The sequence below is a fragment of the Bos indicus x Bos taurus genome, chromosome 6 (assembly GCF_003369695.1).
Source record: "Bos indicus x Bos taurus breed Angus x Brahman F1 hybrid chromosome 6, Bos_hybrid_MaternalHap_v2.0, whole genome shotgun sequence".
Classification (NCBI taxonomy): Eukaryota; Metazoa; Chordata; class Mammalia; order Artiodactyla; family Bovidae; genus Bos; species Bos indicus x Bos taurus.
The window spans coordinates 104,859,926-104,881,290 of NC_040081.1; the positions used below are offsets into that span (position 1 = coordinate 104,859,926).

Consider the following 21,365-nt stretch of genomic DNA (forward strand, 5'->3'; position numbering starts at 1 on the left):
CAGCTCTCTCCCCACCTCACCCCTCTAGGGCCAGTGCAAGTCTGTGCTCAGCCCTGAGCTGGCAGCTGAGCAATAGGGTGCGTGCTGCTCCCTCCAGCTGTGGGTCCTTGCCAGCCACTGCTGATCAATTTTGGATCAAGTCAAAGTTTCAGATTTTATTTTCTTGGTCTCCAAATACACTGCAGATGGTGACTGAAGCTGTGAAATTAAAAAACGCTTGCTCCTTGGAAGAAAAGGTGTGACAAACCTAGACAGCATATTAAAAAGCAGAGACATCACTATACCAACAAAGGTCCGTACACTCAAAGTTATGGTTTTTCCAGTAGTCATGTACAGATGTGAGAGTCGGACCACGAAGGCTGAGCACTGAAGAACTGATGTTTTGAATTGTGCTGATGAAAACTCTTGAGGGGCCCTTGGACTACAAGATCAAACTAGTCAGTCCTAAAGGAAAGCAACCCTGAATTGGAACCCTGAATTAGGACTGATGCTGAAGCTGAAACTCCAATACTTTGGCCACCTGATGTGAAGAGCCGGCTAAGTGGAAAAGACTTTGATGCTGGGAAAGATTGAGGGCAGGAGAAGGGGCCAACAGAGAATGAGATGGTTGGATGGCATCACCAACTCAATGGACAGGAGTTTGAGCAAACTCCGGGAGACAATGAGGGGCAGAGGAGACTGACGTGTTGCAGTCCATGGGGTCAGAAAGAGTTGGGCATGACTTAGTGACTGAACAACAACTACACAGTCCTGGGCAGCTCAGCAAGGTCCTGGGATCCTTATAACCTTCCCAGATGACCAGAGCTGGTTTGCAAGAAACGACACTGGGCAGTTATCACTCCTGCCCTTTGTGGAGCCCTGAGGGCAGCTTAGGCTGTGAGCACAGATCCTATGCTCACTGTAAGCTCACAAAGGCTACCTACACCCAGCTTCTCTCCAAAGATAATGGAAGTGGCTTATTTCCACATTCAATTTTCTTGTGAAGGTCTCTGAATACAAACACCTCCTTCCTTGAAACGAGTTGGATATTGGGTGTAGTCAAGTTCTGCTGTAAAATGTTCTAGTTTTATGAGTGAAGGGACTCAGTGAGGGAGGTAGCCCCAAGGCTGGCTGGTAAACACCCTCCTCACTCCCTCCCTCTTCTTGGCCTTCTACACCCGAAAGCCTTGTTTTAAATTCTCAGCCTGGTGTCTTAATGTCCGTAGTCTGTATGCATTCTGTTTTTGGTCATATATTTGGAAAACTTTCCCACGTGTGGACATAAAATTTCCATTTAAAAAACCACACCAAATGTCAAACAGACATGCTTTTGCCTAGCATATGCTGAAAATATGGATGCCATTTACCATAATTTAACATTTTACGGTGTTCCCCCCACCTTCATGCAGTACCAGTCTTCTCTCCTTGACCATTATTTCCGTCATTCTAAGGAACACTCAGGCTTGTGTGTACCATATGAGATTGCATGTTTTCTTCCAGCACTCTTAAAACTGCTGTTTAAAATCCAAAACTTGGATCTACTTTTAGACCTTAGGTCTGGATCTGGTGACATGGCAAGAAGTCCTTTTTTCAGACTGTTAGCCAGTTTTACCCAGCTTACTTAATAGTCACTTCCCCACTGATGTGAAGGCCCCAGTCCAAACTCACACCGGAACAAAGCAGTCCTGTACTTGTGTCCTCTGGTGACCCTCACTTCAGTTATTATAGACTAACATTTCTCTTCCACTTTTAGCTCCTTTTTATACATGAACTGTAGAAGCAATGAGAACAGAAGGGGAAATTTTTTACTGGGCCTGTAAATTTATAGACGTCTTTATGATGCTGTCTTCTAGCCAAGAGTAAGATAGTCTTTCCATTACTAATTTAAATGCTTGGGAATTTAGTTTTTTTCAACATCGGAATGCATACTATTTTTTACTTCTCAAGGCAGTACCAGAAAGGTCATGAACTGCCACAGAACTTGAGCGTCAGGCAGGACTGAGCTCAACCTGTCCGACGCTTTCAGTATACAGACAAATTCAGGTGCAGAAAAGCGAGGTGGTCCAAGACACACAGTATTGGGCAGTTGGGGCAGGAGGGGATCCTGAGGTTCCATGCCTTCCCGAACCATCCCCTGAGGCTGCATGCCAGTGAGATACCCAGGTCATGGGGTCCCATGTAGCTTTCCAGCCCCCGCTCCACGTGTCCCCATTACACAAAGTCAGCATCCCACAGTGAAGAGAAAAGATATTTAATTATTTCTCTGTCTAATCTCTTAAAGCGCTCAAAGTATTTTCACAAGTGCAAGGGGAGGGCCCGCTCTCAGCCAGCATTTTACCAGTGATTCCGACAAACGCAGAGACTCCAAATCACCGTGCTTTATATACTTATTTTAATTTCCGCACTGGTAAAGAAAAGGAAGGTGTAAATGAGGACAAGTTAGTTTACAGTGACTCCATATTTGCCTTTTAAATTAATCTGTTCTCTCGAGGGCAGAGGATAGAAAGACAGGAAAAAACATCAAAGCACAAGAGTGAACTGGTGAGCAGGATGCCTCCCGTCCCGCTAGCAGAGGATCTGAAGGCCTGGAGGCAGCGCAGTAAACACGGACAGGCATGGATTAAGATACACTGGAAGAAAAACAAAAACCAACCCCCACAATTCCATTCTCAAAACCAAGCACAGAAACTGACAGTGAAACGTGGAGTTCCGTGTGCGCCCGTCAGCCTGAAACCAGCGCCACCTGCTCCACAGCATCGGCCCTGCCGGCCCCTCTTCTCGAAGGTACAGAAACCAGAAGGACCCGCAGGTGGGGAGCGCGAGGGGCTGCAAGCCCCCCGGGAGCCACGGGAGGGTCTGTGTGCTTTGGAGGCTCTGCCTCTGGAATGTTCTGCGCAGCAAGCGGTGGGTCTGAGTCAGGCGCCACACGTGGTTGAAGGTGCCCGCTTAATTTCCCATGTGCAAACGGTCAGGGTCTAAAGCTTTCAGAACTTGGGACAGACAGGATGGCCCAGCGAGCTGGCAGGTGGGCGGTGGGCCCCCTCCCTCCAGGGGGCGGGGCCGAGGGTGGGCACGAGGTGAGGCCCCTCCCTTGGGAGGCGGGGCAGGGGCGGGGCAGAGAGGAGTGACAGAGGCGGAGCTGCGTTCACCCCACGTCCCTGATTCGGTCTCGAGTTGGTGTGAGGGGGGCTCCTCAGTAGGCGATTGTCCACTCTTTGACAGAGGCGTCGTGCGAGGTCGTGACCAGCGTGTGCTCATCCAGCCAGGCCAAGCTGCTCACATGGTGGAGCCGGTGCGCATCTGGGGAGAAAAGAGGCGGCGGCTTTTGAACTCCGCGGCCACGGGGACACCCTGGGCTGAGATTACCTGCAGGGGTCACGGCAGAAACCCAACACGATCCTCCTGCTCAACCAGACCCCCTTGCCCTCTTCTCAGCGGGGGAGAGTCTGGGTGATGGGAGGGGCAGTGGCCGGGCTCCTCAGCACCCCTACCCGCGCTGGGACCCCTGACACTCGGGGATTAGCAGCCAGCCACCCCTGGCTGCAGCTTCCTGGTACCAGCAGAGTCCTGACAACCGGGGGGGGGGTGGGGGGGGGGCAGAATTGCCCCTCCCCACAGGGGTACAAGTCTGTCTTTCTGTGCCTAAGGCAACAATATACAGACAACACACAGACAGGACACAGTGTTAATTCTGGTAGGACCAAGACCACAGTGAATAAAAAAGGTTGGTAACACAAGCTGGGGAACCCTGCACACAACAGCCTGACCTCAGGCCAGTGCACATTCAGTGACCTGCGACCCGCCCCCCCCCCCCCCCCCCCCCGCCCCCCAAGTCCAGTCCAAGGACTGGACTTCCCACCCTCTACTCTGAGAGCTCCTTGCTGCATCTTGAACTTGAGTCTTCCTACAAAACCAGCACTGCTTCCCGTGGAGACCAGGATGGCCCATCTAAGTCTGCTCTGCTCCCCACCCCCATTCTGAACCAAGGAGTGCACCTGCCTGCACACCTGAGGACAGCCCACTGGTGCCCTTCCCCCACCACCTGAGAAAGAGCTCTTGATGGGGGGTGAGGGTGGGGCCTGACACAGGTGGGGACCCCTCCCCCACCCGACACAACTTTTTTGAATAGTAGAGGATCCCATTTATATTCAACATAAAAGGCTCCCTGTGGGGTAGGGACTGAATGGAAAGGGACCAGAGCCCACATGAGGTGGTGGAAGGTGGGGACATGGGGACAGGAGAACTGAGATCCACCCTGGATGGACATGGTTGCTGGATGGATGCTGGGCACACGGTGTCCTCTGCATGTCTGCCTGGACCAACAGAGATGTTTGCTGGATGGCCAGGCCTCCCGAGGGGGCCACCTCCCTAAAAGCACAGAAGGGACCCTCGGGCCCTGGGGACGCCTCTCCGGAGCTGCTCAGGGAGCCGAGGTGGGTGGGAGCATCACCTTGGATCTTGACCCTGGTCTCAGGGTCACTCAGGGTCCACACATACACCATCATGTCCATGCCACCCGAGGCAAAATGCTCGTTGTCCGGAGACCAGGCCAGGCAGACGATCTTTGCGTGGTGTCCATAGAAAACGTTGTTCTCCTGGATGTGAATTGAAAATAGGTGGCAGGTCAGGGTCCAGGCCAGAGTGAGTGGGCATCATCTCACCTAAGGTCAGGCTTCTCACCAACTCACCGACCCCTCATAACATGCCCAGGGTGCCCACTGCTCAAAGGCACAGACAGGAGCAGCCCAAGATCAAGCAGCGGCTGCTGCACCCCTCCCAGGATCCTGGGACTCTGGGGCTGTCCTCCTAGCATGTGTCAATGGGCCACATGTGCCCACCTGCCTGCAGAGCTCTCTGCCCTAGGGAGGGGACAGTCAGAAAAGTAGGAATAGAAAGCACGAGAACGTCCTATTGGCATGGACCAGGCCCTATGCGTGTATGGACGGAGGAAGTGGCTGCCCCCCAGACATGTGCCACTGCCCTGGAGACCGAGTTGGGTGGTGTGCTCTGCAGGCAGACATCTGTCCACAGGAGCACGTGTCTACAGCATGTGCCAGCCTCGAGCCGCTGTCTTACCAAACGGGTCAATGTGAACAGAGTGTTAATGCTCTCTAACTAAACTAATGCTTTTACTTCGAGTATTCCACCTTGTTCTTAATTCCTAGATTAACCATGATTTTCAAGTTTGCCTCTTTCATTTTTTGTTGAGTCTACGCTGCAGGTTACTCAGCATGCTGTAAACTTGTTATATGCAAATGAAATCACTTAAGATGTGATAAATGCAGGATTTGATAAATGTGCTACTCAGGTGGAAGGAACCTCCTAGGAGGTGGAATGTTCTTCATGTTGACGGAGGTGTGGGTCGCAGTCAGAAGCAAAGCATGAGTATATACTTAGGTTCTCATTCATTCTTCATTATATGTAAATTTTACAGCCAAAACTAAGAAACCAGTAAACTCTAGTCAATATGTGGGCTGATATACTTAATGGCAAAATATACACTTAAATGCACTAAAAAATTAGATTACTAGATGGGTAATGTGACACAGTAAAATGGTTAATGGTAGAATCTAGGGGGCAAATTCTTTGGACTCTGCTATAAATTTCAAAGCTGTCCTAAGGGTTGGAAGTTGGGGGTGGGGGGGAGGTTGGCTTGGTGGGGGGGACTGGAGGGACCCCTCCTCCCATCTGCCCTGTGGTCCAATCACACCAGCTCCCTCATACCCAGAGGCTGACCAGAGCCCTCTGGAGTGCAGTCTCTTGTGAAACGGGTCTAAGGCTTTCTCACGCCTCCCAAGCCAGGGCCGGATGAGCTTCCGGGGTCCTGGCAATGGGGTCCTCTTTCACCCATCCACTGCCCAGGGACCCCCCCCCCACCCCGAGTGCAAGGCCACATCTGGACGACCAGCACTCACACTTGACAGGACTTTAAGTGGCAATGATATCCAAGAAAAAAAAAAAAAACCTAGCCTAAGCCCTTTGACAGAGAAGGTCCCAGAAGTCACTGGGCAATACTGCCGAGGTGAACCTACCAGCCCGATTTCACAGCAGCCTGGCCCCTACTCAGGCCCCTAGCTTTCTGGCAACTTTGCTACGAGCCCACAAACTGCTGGACGGCAGGGGAAGTCTCCTTGGCCCACGTCATTCACGCTCCGGGAGCAGCAAAACTGCGTGTCCTGTGCACCCGCCCCATCAGTGATGACCAGGGAGAGAGGCTGTGAACCCCTCCTGCCATCTGTGCTGCCTGGTGTGGGGCCAGGGCAGGCGGCCCGCCCACTCACCGAGTAGCCGTCAGCAATGCTGAAGACCGTGACCACTTTGCTGGCGTCACACACAGCGAGGAAGGCGCCGTCGTGGGAAAACGCCAGGTCGGTCACGGGGCCCTTGGCCTCCAGGAGCTTGCCCTCGTCCTTCAGCGTGGTGCCCAGGATGGAGTAGAGGCGGACGTTCCCATCCTGCAGGAGGACAGAGGGGCAGCGGGTCACTCCCCTGACATGGGCGCCTGTGCCCACAAACACTTGTGCCCTCCCTGCCCCCACCCCACCCCTGACTCTCCTGAAGCCCATCCTCCTAGAGGGAGGGGCCCGAGTATCCGTAAGAAGTAGTGCTTTTCCTCCCCACCGACTCATGCCCGGCTTGGCCACATGCCAGCTCAGGTGCCAGAATAACTACCCCTTCGTCCCCAGGTGCCAGAGGACATGTCCTACAACCCAGCAGCAGCTCTGGTGTCTGGCTTAGCATAGTGGGCAGAATTACATGAAAAGAGGTTTAATTATCTTAAAATCACATCAAACTGCGGATCCCAGCCTCCCCAACCCTAACTGTGATCTGGGTGTTTGGGTGCTCACGAGACTGCCCCTTTTATAAAATTTCCAGTATGTTCCAATCAACTGTCCACAGGCCGAGCTCTGAGAAGCACCTGTACAGGCGTTAAGTCTCCAGCGAGGGCCCCTTGTCCAACCTGACTGTGCACTGAGCCTCACCATCTGTCCCGTGCCCTGTACCCCATGCCCCTCCCCGGCCCGGCAGATCCCCTCGGGCACCAGGCTTCTCTCCCTGTTCTGTCCAGCCTCTGTCCTAGCAAATGCCCCATCCTTGTGCGGTCCCAGCACTTCTCTGCAGGGGCCAGGAGGTGAGGGGAAAGAGTGGACGACGGGAAGTCAGACTCGGGGAAACTGAAGCCCTCTGGCGGGCGCTGCACTGCACGGGTGTGAAGGCTCCCCTGTCCCCTCCCTGTGCCCACAAGGCTCTCCCACCTGCCCCCAGGACCGACACCCAGGCTGAGGCCTTCCTTGCCCTGTGCCCCTAGCACAGCCTGCTCACTGCTGGGACCCTGGTCTCCTGGGGGGGAAGGGGGCAGCCCAGGGAGATTCTCACTTGGGTGGCAGGAGGTAGCCTGGCACCCACACAGCCCTGACCACCCTCCCCCAAATCACTCAAAGACCCTAGGGCAGAGGGTGTGGGGACAGGGCCTTACCGCGCCCCCGACGGCCACTGTCTCACCACCCGGGTGCACGGCCACTACTTCGGGCTCATAGCCGGGGTTGTCGATGCTGAAGCACTTCCTCTGGTCCTTCAGCAGAACGATCTGGGAAACACACAGACAGTGCGGTTAGAGCAGAGGCCCGGGACAGATGGCCCAGGCCGTCCGGGGGTCGGGGGCAGGACAGCGCGGGGCGCCAGGACAGGGCTTCAGCCGCACTAAGTGGGACCACCCGAGGGCCCCGCAGTGTTACTCCCTCATCAGCAGCAATGGTGCTGTCCCTACCCCCCACCCGGACGTCTGGGTAAGCCATCTGCTGCTTTTGAACTTGAATTCCTCCAACTACACACCAGCGGGCGTAATGACAGAGCTCTGCTAAGCAGACTGTCCTGGGTTCAAGAAGACACAGCACGTGGAAGCGACGAGCCTCTAATCTGACACCAGAAATGAACGGGACCGGCTGGACTTCTAAGTCCTGGCCTTTCAGGTCTGTCCAAAGAAACATCCTTTGCAACCTCCACCCGTGGTGTATGAAACTGCTAGCAACGTCACTGGTGAGTCCCCAGAGCTTGGGGACAGTGCTGGTGGCCCCCCCCCCAACCCCCAACTAACAGAGGGGAAACCGGGCCCCTGGGGGCTGACTCCAGCGGGCAGACAGCAGTGCTGGGAGTGCGGGTCTGTGGAGGCCATCTATCTGTCCCCAGCCCTGGCAGGGAGGGGAGGACAGGACACAGATGGCTCATGGCTAAGCGGCCTGGAGGCACCCACGGCACACCCCGCCCCCTCGTCCCACCCTGGCCAGCTCCTGCCTCAGTTCCCCCGTGTTTGCCAGGGCAGGACAGAGTTGGCGGGCGGGGCTCAGCACCCAGGGGTGCAGGCCCTACAGAAGGGCTCTGCCGACACAGACAGGACTTGATCCTGGCTCAGCCACCTGCTGCCCGGGATGGGGGTTGGCAGGGGTGGAGGGGCAGGGGATGGACACATGCGGCTCATGAACTGTCCTGAGCCTTGGGCTCCCAGGGTTAAAAACCCAGCGGTGCCTAGACAGCCTGAGGATGGAATTCACGGCTCAGAGTAAACGAAGTGCCTCATAAAAAGCAAACAAAACCAGCCGCTGGAGCCTACCTGAGCCACGCACCCTGCAGGTCCCTGGGGTGGCAGGGTCACCTCCTGTCAATATAGGAGCAAACGAGGTGCAAGCCCTGCAGCTCTCAGAGCCAAGTAGGGACTCACATATGGGCTGCACGACTTCAAAGCCTTGCCCTGGCCACCATGCTGCATCTTCCACCCTCTGCACACGGCCCAGGGCCCCCCGATATGGTGACCCTCCTTTGTCCCCATCCCCACCCACCTCTTGCTACCCCTCCTGGTTCTAATTCACTGGACTGTCCCAACAGCGTGGCCTCCACCTGTGATAGCTCTGGCTTGACCCCATCTGATCCCGGCTCAAGCCACCAGCGGTCCCAGGGGCAGGTAGCCCCCCTCCGCCATCCTTGGGGTTTGTTGTGGGCTCTGCTGTGGGGTGGGGGAGGTGAAGAAGCCCAGGCGATGGGCGGCAGCACCCACCTTAAAATCTGCTACGGAAAACTCACCTGGACAAACATTCACCCGAGTCGTCAGCCTGACTCAGGAAGCACCCCTACTGCCCGGCACCCCCGACAGAGAGACGGAGAGCCTTTGTCCAGACTCCGGTTCAAGTCTCCGAGGTGAGACCTGAATGTGGCTGCTCCCTGACCGAGAATCGTGGGCCCCTCCAGCATGGTCTGTGGACCCTACGACTGGCTGTGGGGAGTTCTGGTCAGGATGCCCGAGAGAAGCAGGGGAACAGCAGAATACAACAGGGCAGTCATCACACCTGATCGCATGGGCCATGGACTCCTGGGAACCCAGGACTAGACCCTGTACCCACCAGCCCCTTCTAAGCAGAGCCTCGGGCGGCTCTTCCCAGAACCTGTGAGCTCTCCCGGTGTGACCTTCTAGAAAGGCCACGTCCAGTCTTTCCCACACTCGCTACGGCGCTCCCAGTCCTCAATTCCTCGTGCACCCTCACTGGCCACCCCGCTGTCTGCTGTAATTGCTTGGCGGGAGGGCTGTGTTATCTAGGACACATAGGATTCCACACTCCCCAAAGCAATTAAGCTCCCAGGACGGAGGAGGGGCAGCGGATCCGAAAGACTCTCCGGAGCGGGTCTGTTGCTCGTGCCAACAGGGGCTCTGTTGCACCTGCCTCCTCCACCTTGCACGCTGGGACGCCCAGCCCTGGCGACAGACGGCGTCTGCTGCAGAGCAGTGTCCTGGATAAAGTGGGTCAGGCCTGGGTCTCAGTCAAGGGCGGTGTGTTCCGGAAATTTTAAGAAATGGCATGTAGACAGACCTTCACCGCCCTGAATGAGAACCCAGGCTGCCGGGGCTGGAAGAGCAGACCCCGCGGAGGCCCGGGTGCCACCCTCCACCATCACAGGGCCTCGGGGAGGGAGGCACGGCCACTCTCAGCCTCCTCGCTCGCGGAGGCAGTACCAACAGCCTGCTGTGTACTTCCTTGTAACCCGCCCTGTGAGCTGCAAGGGACGAGAAAACTAAAGCTCAGAGAGGGTGAGGAAAACGCCCAAAGCCACACAGCCAAGTGCTGCAGGGCTGGGATCTGCAATGAGTGGACTGAGCCACACTGGCTGTGCCTCTTGTGGGCGGCAGGGGCGAGGGACCACCCTGTGCAGGGCATCTGGCCCTCCAGTGTGGGCTCTGACCAGGCTGCCCGGGTTCAAATCCCAGCTTTGCCCTTTGCCGGACGCAGCCCTGGGGCAGCTTAGCCTCTGTGCCTCAGTGTCCCCACCCGTGAGGTGGGGATGATGCCGGCCTAACTGATGGGGCTGCTGAGGATTCAGTGAACACGTGGGAGGCCCTCAGCACACGCAGCAGAGCTCTCAGTAAAGAAGGGGAGAACGGCTGTGGAGGGACGTGGGGACCAGACACTGCGCAGTGTGTCTGGACCTTCTGGTCAGACCCGGGTGGGAGCCGTACCTGGCCAATGCACACGACCACGGTGTAGCCCCCGGGGCCGACGGCCAAGCACTTCGGCTGGACGTCCAGTTTCACGACTCCCTGTCCGCTGTGGAGAGAAGGATGTGTTAGTCTCCAGGGGTGCAGGGCAGGCATAGACACTCACTCAGTGAGGACCACAGCTGCTTGGGGACAGGTGGGAATTCCGCCCGATCGTGGCCGAAGGAGCCTCTGCTAAACAGACATGGGAGGGAGGAAGGAAAGACTCCCCGACTCTAGGAGAGAGTCGAGATGGGGGGCTGGGACGAGGGGTGGGGGCAGTGAGAGGAGGTGAAGGCGGCACGTCCCGCATCTGCGCCGAGGGCCGCCCCCCTGCTGCCCTGTCCTGGGTCGGGCCCCATGTGCGCCGGCCAGAGACCCTGGCTGGCACTCCCTGGGTTCAGACAGAATTTAGTTCTGGTCCTGACCTCCCGAAGAATCTGGCTTGGATGATGAAGAATCTGCCTGCAATGTGGGAGACCCAGGTTCAACCCCTGGGTCGGGAAGATTCCCCTGGAGGAGGGCATGGCAACCCACTCCAGTATTCTTGCCTGCAGAATTCCCATGGACGGAGGAGCCTGGTGGGCTACAGTCTATAGGGTCGCACAGAGTCGGACACGACTGAGTGACTAGCACTTTCACTTTCCCAGCCTTCCACGGCCATGACCAGTCTCCTCCTCAATGTAATTAAACAAACAAACAAATATATATATATATGTAACTGGCACTTTTAACGGGATGGGTGAAAACTGTCACCTTTACTTTTGGTTAATGGAGAAAGACATGGCAACCCAGTATTCTCGCCTGGAGAATCCATGGACACAGGAGCCTGGCGGGCTCCAGTCCACGGGGTTGCAGAGTCGGACACGACCGAGGGGCTTAGCACTTTTGGTTCAAACTACAAAGACACATCCCAGAAAAATCTGCACACACAAACCACTTCTTAACAAACGGTAAACTGAGGAAAACGCCACAGGAACTGAGCCAAACGTGGTGCCTCCCCGGCTGGGTGAAAGGGCCCCTGCGGCAGGGTGACCAGCCCGTGGCTCTGCCCTGGGTGCGCTGGTCAGCCCAGGCTTGGTAGCAGCAGCATGGGCCTCCCGAGGGCGACTCCACCACCGATGGGCTGAGGGGCAGGGGGGCGCGTCCAGCCCCGGGCAGCTCTCACCTGTAGTCCCGCAGCGTGAGGTTGGTGTACCGCACCGTGTCGTCCATGCTGCAGCTCACCAGCTGCCCGTGCTCGTCCACGGTCATCCTGGAAACCTGGTTCGTGTGGCCCTTCCCAGCAAAGGAGTCGTTCTCCCCCGTCTCAGAATCCCAGTAATGTGGGGCGGGGGGGTTAAGGAAGAGCCTGGCTTAGGATGCGGTGCATGCCCTACCCTGGGGAGGCCATGGCCCGTCCCCTCTCCCGGGCAGCACATTAGGGAAGGGACAGTGGGCACCGGGCCGAGTGAACTTCTTCGTGCACATTCAGCTCCAAATTTCAGGAAGCGGACGTTGTGATCAACCAGCAAGAGAGCACGCAGTGGGAGAGTCCACCCATCTCTAGAATGAGAACTAGGCAGGTCGCAGGGCGGCACTGTCCTGCCACAATGGAGTGGCGCCTCTGTCCGAGGGAGCTCAGAAGGAAGCCCTGTGGGGACCCCACGTACCCGGGCCGATACCCCCTGACCCCCTCGCTCCCTTTTGCCTGCTGTCCAGCCCAGCACCTTCAGTGGGAGGCAGCCTATGCCCCGAGGACTGGCTGATGGCTGCCCAGGTGCCATTTGGCAACCGGTCCCAGGCTGACCGTCCGCTCGGGGTGCCCGAGTGTGAGCTGTTTTTAAGTTATGAGACTCTCCTTTTACATCAACAAAGAAGCATTTTTGTTTGCACTGAGGACAGTTCCCCAGGAAGCTGAGGGCAATTTCTGCAGCTCACAGGTCTCAGGATGGGAGCCCCCCACCCCGCCTCTGCTGTGGATCCCCCAAGAGGTCAACATCATGGTGAGTGGACACCAGGGCTGGCCGGGGACGAGCAGGGAGGATGGGGTGGTGCCCGGAGTTGGGGGACATGGGGCAGGACCCTGGTTGTACCCTCTTTTCCTTCTGTTTTGAGGGGGCAGAGGGGGACCTCTGCCCTCCTCCCTTGGGGCTACGGGGAACTGTTCCCAGGAGGGAACCCTGTAGACAAGGAGCACCACGGAGGTGGGGGAAGCGCGGGGCCTGGGAAGCCCCTCCAGGGGCAGGGGCTGGGCTGCACAAGGGCAGGCCTCGCACGCAGCCACGATGCCTCGCCGAGCCAGGCCCTGCGGACATCACTGGCCATCCTGGAGCGGGAGGGTTGGAAGGGCTGCCAAGAACGTCTCGGGGGGACCCCAAAGCCCCGCACCGGGGGACAGGGCATGGGCTCTGCCCAGCTCTGCTGTCGCCGAGCAGAAGCCACTCAAGGTGTCTGAGCTTCGCTTTTCCCATTTTTAAGACAAGGGGACTCCCCCCAACAGGCTCTAAGTCCTTCTGGATCCTAATGCACATGGATTCTGCTGCTCGTGAGGGGTGAGGCCAGGACCAGGTCACAAACAGGGAAGTTCAGCAAACAGGCCCTCATGGCCGCACACAGCGAGTGACCCATCAGGTCAAGGCTGTGACCCGGAGCTGGAGGGCCCGAGTGTGGACCGGGCCACCTCTCGGTGGCCAGGACGAGGCAGAGGAGCCCTGTGGCCACCACCTGTCCAGCCTGGCCTCTGGCTCTGTGGGAACAGGAAACTCCCGCCTCTCCTGCCAGGGCCTGCGGAGCCAGCACTGTGAGTCAAAGGATATTAATGTGTCCGTCGTGGCTCCCGGAGTAGATGTAAGACTTGCCGCCGTTTTTATGCACCGTCAGGCACTGGATGGATTTGCTGTGACCCTGCAGAGGAGACAGATGGGTGGGGTGAGCTGAGGACATGCCTGTGTCCAGCCAGTGACTGTCAAACGCTCACCGCCGGCTAAGCCCCAGGGAGAGGCCACGGCCCTCGTGGGCCTGAAACACCGCCCGCCGGCCTGGGTCAGCTGCCTCCTGCTGACCACCCCTTGATACCTGGGTCCCTCTCCACCCAGGCACTTAACCCCGACCTGCGTGGAGGACGGGGGTCTAGCGGGAGCCCCAGCAGAGCGCCTGGGTCTGTGCAGACTGACCCAGGCAGCCGTCCCCCGTCCCCAGCCATGGAGGACAAGCCCCGACCCAGCACTGGGTCTCCACGAAGGTGAAGGAGCAGTACTAAAGGCCTAACTCTCGCAGAAGCAGAACCCCAAAGCCACTGGACGGCCCAGAGAGTCTCCACCCAGAGACCCAGCTCACAGCTCTAGCTCTGTCCCTGGCTCGTGAGGATTCTTCTCTCCTGAGTTCCCTACTCTCACCAGGGCTGTGATCCCACAGCCAGGGCGGTCCCAGGGCTGTGATCCCTCCTTGATCAGCAACAAAGGGGCCCAGAACACTCGTGTACAACCAGATGACTGCTTTGAAGGAGGGCATTTTACCTCCCTTTCTAACTGCTTCTGAGATGGAAAAACCCTAAGAGATGGGGTTTAATCACAGCTCTTTCCCCTCCTCAGATGTAGCCGGGGCCCTCTGAGCATCGCTGACTGTTGCCATGATATGATGTGTGTACTATAAAGCAGAGACATTACTTTGCCAACAAAGGTCTGTCTAGTCAAAGCTTTGGTTTTTCCAGTAGTCATGTATGGATGTGAGACTTGGACTATAAAGAAAGCTGAGCACCGAAGAATTGATGCTTTTGAACAGTAATGTTGGAGAAGACTCCTGAGAGTCCCATGGACTGCAAGGAGATCCAACCAGTCAATCTTAAAGGAAATAAGTCCTGAATATTCATTGGAAGAACTGATGCTGAAACTGAAACTCCAATATTTGGCAACCTGATGCAAAGAACTGACTCATTGGAAAAGACCCTGATGCTGGGAAAGATTAAAGGTGGGAGGAGAAGGGGATGACAGAGGATGAGATGGTTGGATGGCATCACTGACTCGATGGACTCGAGTTTAAGTAAACTCCAGGAGTTGGTGGTGATGGACAGGGAAGCCTGACGTGCTATGGTCCACGGGGTCGCAGAGTTGGTCATGACCGAGCGATTGAACTGAACTGAACTAACTGCTCCTGGGATGGAAATCTAAGAGATGGGGTTTAATCACAGCTCTTTCCCCTCCTCAGATGCAGCCAGAGCCCTCTGAGCATCACTGACTGCTGCCACCACAAGACATGTTTCATCAGAGAAAGGAACACACAGTTCTCAGGACCCCTGAGTCCTTTCCACAGGGCAGCGACCCACCAGGCCTTACCGGGAGTCTTGCCCCACGCAGCCTGGGAACCCAGACAGAACCTGTGAGCAACGGGATGCATTGGGACTTGGCCCGCCCCATCTGGGGCAGCAAGCAGCCTTGCCAGGAGCCTGTGAGCACTGGGGCTCTCCCGCGCCCCACAGACGAACGCTGTGACAAGCGGGCCTGCTCAGGTGATTCGATTCTGATGCAGCTCCAGCTCGAGCCACAGGATCACCTGGGTGCGCCTTAAAAGTACCGAGCCCTCAGAGCTTCCTACGGTCTCTGACGGCACCCCGACGGGGCTGGCCAGGCATCAAGCCCTTTATGGAAATGTCCAGATGACCTGAACGTGCACTAGGGTTGAGAAGAGCTGATTTAACTCCAGCCCAGTTCCTGGGCTCACCCGCAGCCTGATGTTGGCACCAAACACCCCTCGGGATTCACAAGCTAGCTACACAAGGCCTAAGGAGGCAGATGGCCTGGCCTGGCCCCTGCCTCACGGGCACGGTCATCAGGAAAGCCATGAGCCCATGAAAGCCACCAGCTCACAGACTGTGGGGTGCACACACACTGCAGGGTCAGGCAGCTGGCAACCCACAGCCTGAGGGAGGGATTGGGCCCCCGGGGAATAATCCCAGCCTGGTCTACACCCAGGCCGCGGGGCCCAGGCGTGTCCCAGAGCCTGTCTGCGTGGCCCGAAAGCAGCTGAGCGAGCAGGGCGTGAGGAGGTGCTGACGTGTGGCCCCAGGGCTCAGCCGCAGGACAGGGAGCCGCTTGAAGCCTTGCTGTGGAGGCCCCTCCCTTGAAAGCATGGCTCACCCAGGGCTGCCAGGGCAGGTGAGGGCAACCCTGAGCACCCGACCCCGCAGCAGAAGCAAGCCCGTGGGCAGCAAGGGGGTCAGAGCGGGGCCCTGAGACACAGGAGTTCCCAGTCTGGCTGCGATTTCCTGAGATGCCACCATCTCCAGGGCTGAGGGAGGGAGAAGGCACGGCCCCACCTGGACGGGACACTCAGGGCAGATGCTGGTGGCCAGCTGGCCTGGGTGAGCCGTCCCGATGAGACGAGGATGGGAGGCAGGGAAGGGGGGTCTTCCCCAATGCCCTCCAGTATCGCTCCCTGCTGCCCACACCTCGGGCCTCTGCCCCTCAGGGTTCCACAGGCTTCTCCAAGTCCATGTCCGCTTCCAAGTGCCCACTCCCCACCACTGGCTGGTGCCCACCCTGCCCTAACCACACGGGACAAGTGCCTCCCCACTGATTCTCACATTCACACCCTGCACACCATCCCAGCCCAGCTCCAAGGCCAGCTAGGCTCCCCACAACTGCGGCCACACTCCGCCACATGCCTTGTCTCAAGGCTCAGCATCTTCCTCATCCTGCCTGATGTGGGGGACACAGCTGGTGGGCTCCTAACCGAGGAAGGCTGAGCCCCTTGGGACAAAGGAGCCCCGAGAGCAGGGGCCAGGGCTTTCATAACAGCTCAAGGGGATCTCAGCGCCTGGCTTCTCATCTCTGCTAAACTCACATCCCCAAAGCAACCCATGTCCTGCCGTTCCACTGGACCTCCACCTCGCCTCAGCTGCCCCTTCTCCGGCAGGACACCCACCTCCCCTCCGGCCAGCCCTTGCAGGCCAAGCTGCTCCGTGGCCCGGCCTTACCTTGATGACCCGCAGGGGTTTGCTGGGGTTGTTTTTGTCCAGGTAGTTGATGTAGCCAGACAGGGAGATGCTGAGGAGGTGGTCCTTCTGCCACAAGCAGCCCAGCTGCTGGTCCAGGACGTTGGAGCCCATGGTAAACGTGTTGACGACAGAGTTCACGTTGACGTCCCAGATTTTCGAGGTTTTGTCTCCGGAAGCAGAGAGCAAGTGGGTGCTATCAGGACTCCAGCTGATCTACTCCAACAAATGGTGGTCACGGGTCAGAGCATTCCACCGGGGGGGAAGAGACTCAGACACCGGAGCTGTGTCCACAGCCCCGGTGCCTGAGCAGGGATGACAGCCTGGGAGGTGGTGGAACACTCAGGGCAAGGACAGGACGAGCATCCCGGCCACAGGCCTCTGTGGGCTACGGCACCCTGTCCCGCGTGACCTTGAAGGTCTCTGCCAGTGCCCCCACTCCTGACCCCTCATCTCAAGCTTCCAACTTCAACCCGCATATGGATGATGACAAACGCAGACAGGCCCCACCATAAGCACAGAGCAAGCCATGAACACGGGCCTATACTCACAGCGTAAATGCCGCCGTCATGAGCCTTGCTTCCTCCCAGCGCACACACTTTCTCTCCTGTCTTCCCATCATAGATGAAGATCTTTCAGGAAATACAAACATGTGAATCACGTACGTGTGTATGAACACACGGATCCTGTGTAGGTGTGTATGCCCGGCCGTCAGCACATTGACTGAGCTCCTCCCACTCATCCCCGCTCCACCATCAAAAGGGTTGGCAACTGTGACTCTAAAGGAATTCATCAAAACTGGATGAATTTGGAGTGCCTTTTAAAGGAGACTGACAGAGAGATGGGGCTATCATGCTTTGAGGACACAGTCTCAAACTGAGTCGCATCCTGGGAGGAGGAGGGAGGGAGCTGCCCGTTGAGACCAGCTTCACTGAGTCTGTCTGTTTTGAACAACCAGAGGCCTAAGAGATGAACGAATGCTCCCCACTCCCCACCTCCCTGGTCCTGGACCTTACCTGGCCGTCGGCGCTGGCCGTGGCAAATCTGTTGCCGTCGGGAGAGAATCGCACGCAGTTGACGAAGCGGCCGTGGTCCTGTAGGAAAAGGGACGGTTAACCAGGGACAGGCAGTTCAGGAAAGCTCTCTACGAGCTCTGAGGCCCACGACCACCATGCATGCGAATGCCAGTCCACGGGAGCCCTCTGAGCTTGGCAGGAGCCCTGAGCGGACACGCCAAGAAGTCTGGCTCAGCCCCCAGCCTCGGCAGGGCCCATCTCTGCCTGCCAGGCCTCCCTGTTGTGACATACACACTCCCCAACCTCTGCAGACAGAAACGCCGCCCTCCCTCCGGCTCTTAAGTCCGCTCAAGCTCAGAACCCCTATGCTTAGTGAGGCTGGAACTGTAAGGCCTCGTTCCTGAGTCCTCGGAGCCTGGCCCGGGGCCCAGCACACAGCAGACGCTCATCTGGGCATTTGCTGAATGAACTGAGGTTTCAAAGAAATTAAACAGCGGCGATGACCTTCCTGGCAATAAGAGTCTGAGGAGATGTGACTTCCAGCGGTGATTCCATTACCTAAAGGAGTAAATGAAGTCGTTCTTTCCTGGGTCAATAAGGGTCTGCATCAGAAAGTGATCCTCTGAAAACCCCACAAGCCATCAATCTGAAGCCTGCCCCGTGCCAGCACGCATGAAGCAACAAGTGTCGTCAGTTCTCCTAAAGGTGCACGGGTCACCTGCCCCCGTGGCCACAGACGCCCCAACTGCAGGAAAAGCAATTTGACTCAATGCAAATCCCAGCCCCTACCAAGGTAAACCACCGACAGTTTTAAAGCCTGAGCTGCTGGGTTGGAAGGAGCTGCACGTGTTTGTGTATAAAGTTTATGGGTTGACTTGTCCTGAAGAGATGACTTCAAATCCCAGGACCTGTGAATGTGACCTCACTGGAAACAGGGTCTTTATGTGTGTAGTCAAGGTAAGATGACGCCCCTGAGGGTGGGTAGGCCCTGACCCAACACCACGGGGGTCCTCGTGGGGGGAGGGAATTCTGGACTCAGAGCAGACACTGGGGGACCACGTTGAAAGTTGTTGCTGAACCACAAAAGATGCCGGGATTCTTGGCCTCCGGAGAAGAATTCAATCCGGGCCAGAGATGAGGCTTGATCGCTCAGAGCTTTTGTGTAATAGAGTTTTATTAAAGTATAAAAGAGACAGACAAAGCTTCTGACATCAACATCAGAAGGGGGTCAGAAAGAGTACCCCCTCACTAGTGTTAGCAATGGAGGTATATACTTTTAATCAGTTATTACAGTGAATCAAAAGAATGTCTGGAGGTTGTGACTAGACCCACTCCCATAATTTACATTTTAAGATAACAGGATTAGCCAGGTTTTTTTTCCAGAAACTGTCCTCAAGCAGGATACATTATTGTTATATAATGCTAAGGAATGTAGAGGGGAAAAAAGTTTGTCCGTTTCTCCTCCTTGAGAATTCCAGACCCCTCTTCTCTTTGGGGACCCCTGGACTTATCAACCTGCCTAGGAACTGACTCAACATGAAGATGGGGGCAGAGACAGGGTTACGCACCCCCCTCCCCAGGATGGCCTGTGTTGCCTTTTTTGTTTATCACGTCCACTTATCCTGCTTCTCAGGCCAACCTTTCCGGCTCTCAGGCTTGCGTTCTGAGCTAGTTGGAGAACGGCCGTCTCCCAGCGGCCTCACGATCCATTAAAATGAACGAACTTTCCAAACTGGGCCCTCTGACTGCCCTTCCCCACGACCGCGGCTCTGTCACCCCACCACCTTGAGACCCCCTTGGGAGCCTCGGGTACCCTTCTTTCCCCAGGGGACAACCAGGCTCCAAGCGGCCCAGGTTCTGGGAACCCAGGTCTCCGGTTTCCCGTGCAGAGCTCTGGCTCTCGGCCCTGGACAGGAGGCAGGCAGGCTGGCTGGCTGGTTGAGCGGGGAGCCCGGGGTTCAGATCCTTAACTCCCCAGGCCCATGGCCAGCGGCCTGCTGTCCCCAGGGCTGCGAGGTAGCCTGCTGGGTGGCGAGGGCTCCCGGACTCTGTTCCTGGGGTAGTTCAGGACGAGTGCTGGGAGGGCATCTCTCAGTCCTCCCAGAACCACCCCATGGGGATGGGAGGATGGACAGGCAGAAGCGGCTCCTCCTGCACGAGGTCAGGAAAAACGACCCAACAGCTGCTCTGCACGCCTGCCCACAAGTCTGGTCCTCTCGTCCGCACCTCTACTGGCTGACCCTGCCCTGCTGTTCTGGGTTCCTGGGTGGTGAGATGGTCAAGGGACGGGGGTAGGCCAGCCCCCCTGGGTCCCTGTGACTGACCCGGCATGCCAAGAGTGCCCCGTGGTGGAGCAGATCATGGGGCCAAAGTAGGGACTATGCTGGGGGGAGTGAGGAACACGCTATGAGCCAGTGGGACCCTGGGTCACCCTGCAATGCCAGCTCGTTCAACTCCGGGTACCGTGGTTCCTTGGGACAACAGGACTAACCCCTCACACACCCAGCTCAGAGGTCAGCACAGTCACCAGGCCTCCCCCCTGCCTGCCACCCTCAACACCCCTGGCCCTACAGGGACGTCACAGACGTGGATCTGTCTGTCATCCCACCCCTGAACCAGGCAGGCTGCCGGGCAGGAGTCAAACTGGACAGGGCAGACATCCCTCCGCCCGGGGACCAGGCGCTGTGGCTTTAGAAAGTCTCCCCGTCAGCTTTTCCTGCCACTGGAGCCAAGAGCCCAGATGAGTGGAAGACTGATGTCTGCTCCTGAAAATAGCCAATTTAAAGGGAGGAACAGTGAGCAGACCATTAACCAAAAAAAAAGGGAGTGGCTAAAAATAGCCAGTTTCACGGGGAGAGGAGGCCAGAGGACAAAGGACCAACGGGCTGGGGGAAACATCATGGAGGGTTCAGAAGACGGAGCTGGGCTCGGGGGCCCCGGACCCTCTAAGGTCCTGGAGGGGCGGTAACGTCCTGCAGGTCCCGGGGGTGCGGGCTGCCCAGCCTCAGGCGCGGCCAAGCCAGAGCTCTGACTGGGGCAGTGCCAATGGACCCTCCCGAGAAGCTCCCCACAATTCCCCCCGCCCACCCTGCTACTACCTGTGCCCCATCATCACCTCCCCCACTGTCATCGTACCCATCGTTATCCCCCCATCACTGCTGCTCCCCATCACCCCTCCCCGCCACGACTGAGAAACCCGAGACGGGAGCCACCAGCAGTAATTAGGTAATGCACTGAGTCCAGTCACTGACAGGGACACAGAGCCCCTGGGCTCCACTGAACTGACCAGCCCATCAGCTCGGGTGTCCCCAGAGCCCGCCCTGGCTTCACCGGCCTTGGTGGGGTCCTGCCGGGGGACTCCTACCTGCACATTGAAACCCTGGATCATCTGCTCCTGATCCCATGTCACAGGCTTGCAAAGGAACCAAACAGCTCAGATTCCTGGGCCCAGTGCCCCCACACTCCCTGAGGGCAGCAGATGCCTCCGTGGTCAGCACCCCAGGAGTGGGTGTCCATCCTGATCTGGAAGGCTACCTTGCCCCCTTCAGCCCACCGCCCCTCCCAAACCTGGCTCTCTCTTCCTCTGCAAGGTCAGGACCCTCTGTCAAGTGCCTGGAGGGGCAGCGCCACGTTTCTCCCCTGCCTCTCCAGTCGCCCTGCAGACCTGCCCAGAGTGACCACTGGACCTGATGGGAGAATCAAAAGGCTCCTTCGAACCCTCCTTAGGCTACTGACCATCCGCAGAGCTTGGCTGGGTCACCCCCTGCCCCACTGACCTTCCGGCATGACCCCCATGGACACGTACACAGCTTTCTGAAAAGCTGGCATGAGGGTGTGGTGGTTAAGGACACCTCAGGTCACCTGTGTGCCCAGGCCAGGG

At 57.4% G+C, this 21,365-nt stretch overlaps 1 protein-coding gene across 1 annotated transcript in view; it reads right to left on the reverse strand.

Moving 5' to 3' along the window:
* Nucleotides 1-2,214: 2,214 nt before the first annotated feature.
* The window catches only part of WDR1 (WD repeat domain 1), a 41,883-nt gene continuing 22,732 nt past the window's right edge, over nucleotides 2,215-21,365 (reverse strand). The window contains exons 6-15 of the mRNA XM_027545039.1: nucleotides 17,486-17,563; nucleotides 17,021-17,101; nucleotides 16,452-16,685; nucleotides 13,297-13,384; nucleotides 11,667-11,823; nucleotides 10,481-10,568; nucleotides 7,457-7,567; nucleotides 6,261-6,434; nucleotides 4,430-4,574; nucleotides 2,215-3,279 (exon numbers count right to left, since the gene is read on the reverse strand). Coding sequence (XP_027400840.1) covers nucleotides 3,173-3,279; nucleotides 4,430-4,574; nucleotides 6,261-6,434; nucleotides 7,457-7,567; nucleotides 10,481-10,568; nucleotides 11,667-11,823; nucleotides 13,297-13,384; nucleotides 16,452-16,685; nucleotides 17,021-17,101; nucleotides 17,486-17,563 — 1,263 coding nt within the window. The 3' untranslated portion in view covers nucleotides 2,215-3,172. The remainder of the gene's footprint in view (nucleotides 3,280-4,429; nucleotides 4,575-6,260; nucleotides 6,435-7,456; nucleotides 7,568-10,480; nucleotides 10,569-11,666; nucleotides 11,824-13,296; nucleotides 13,385-16,451; nucleotides 16,686-17,020; nucleotides 17,102-17,485; nucleotides 17,564-21,365) is intronic.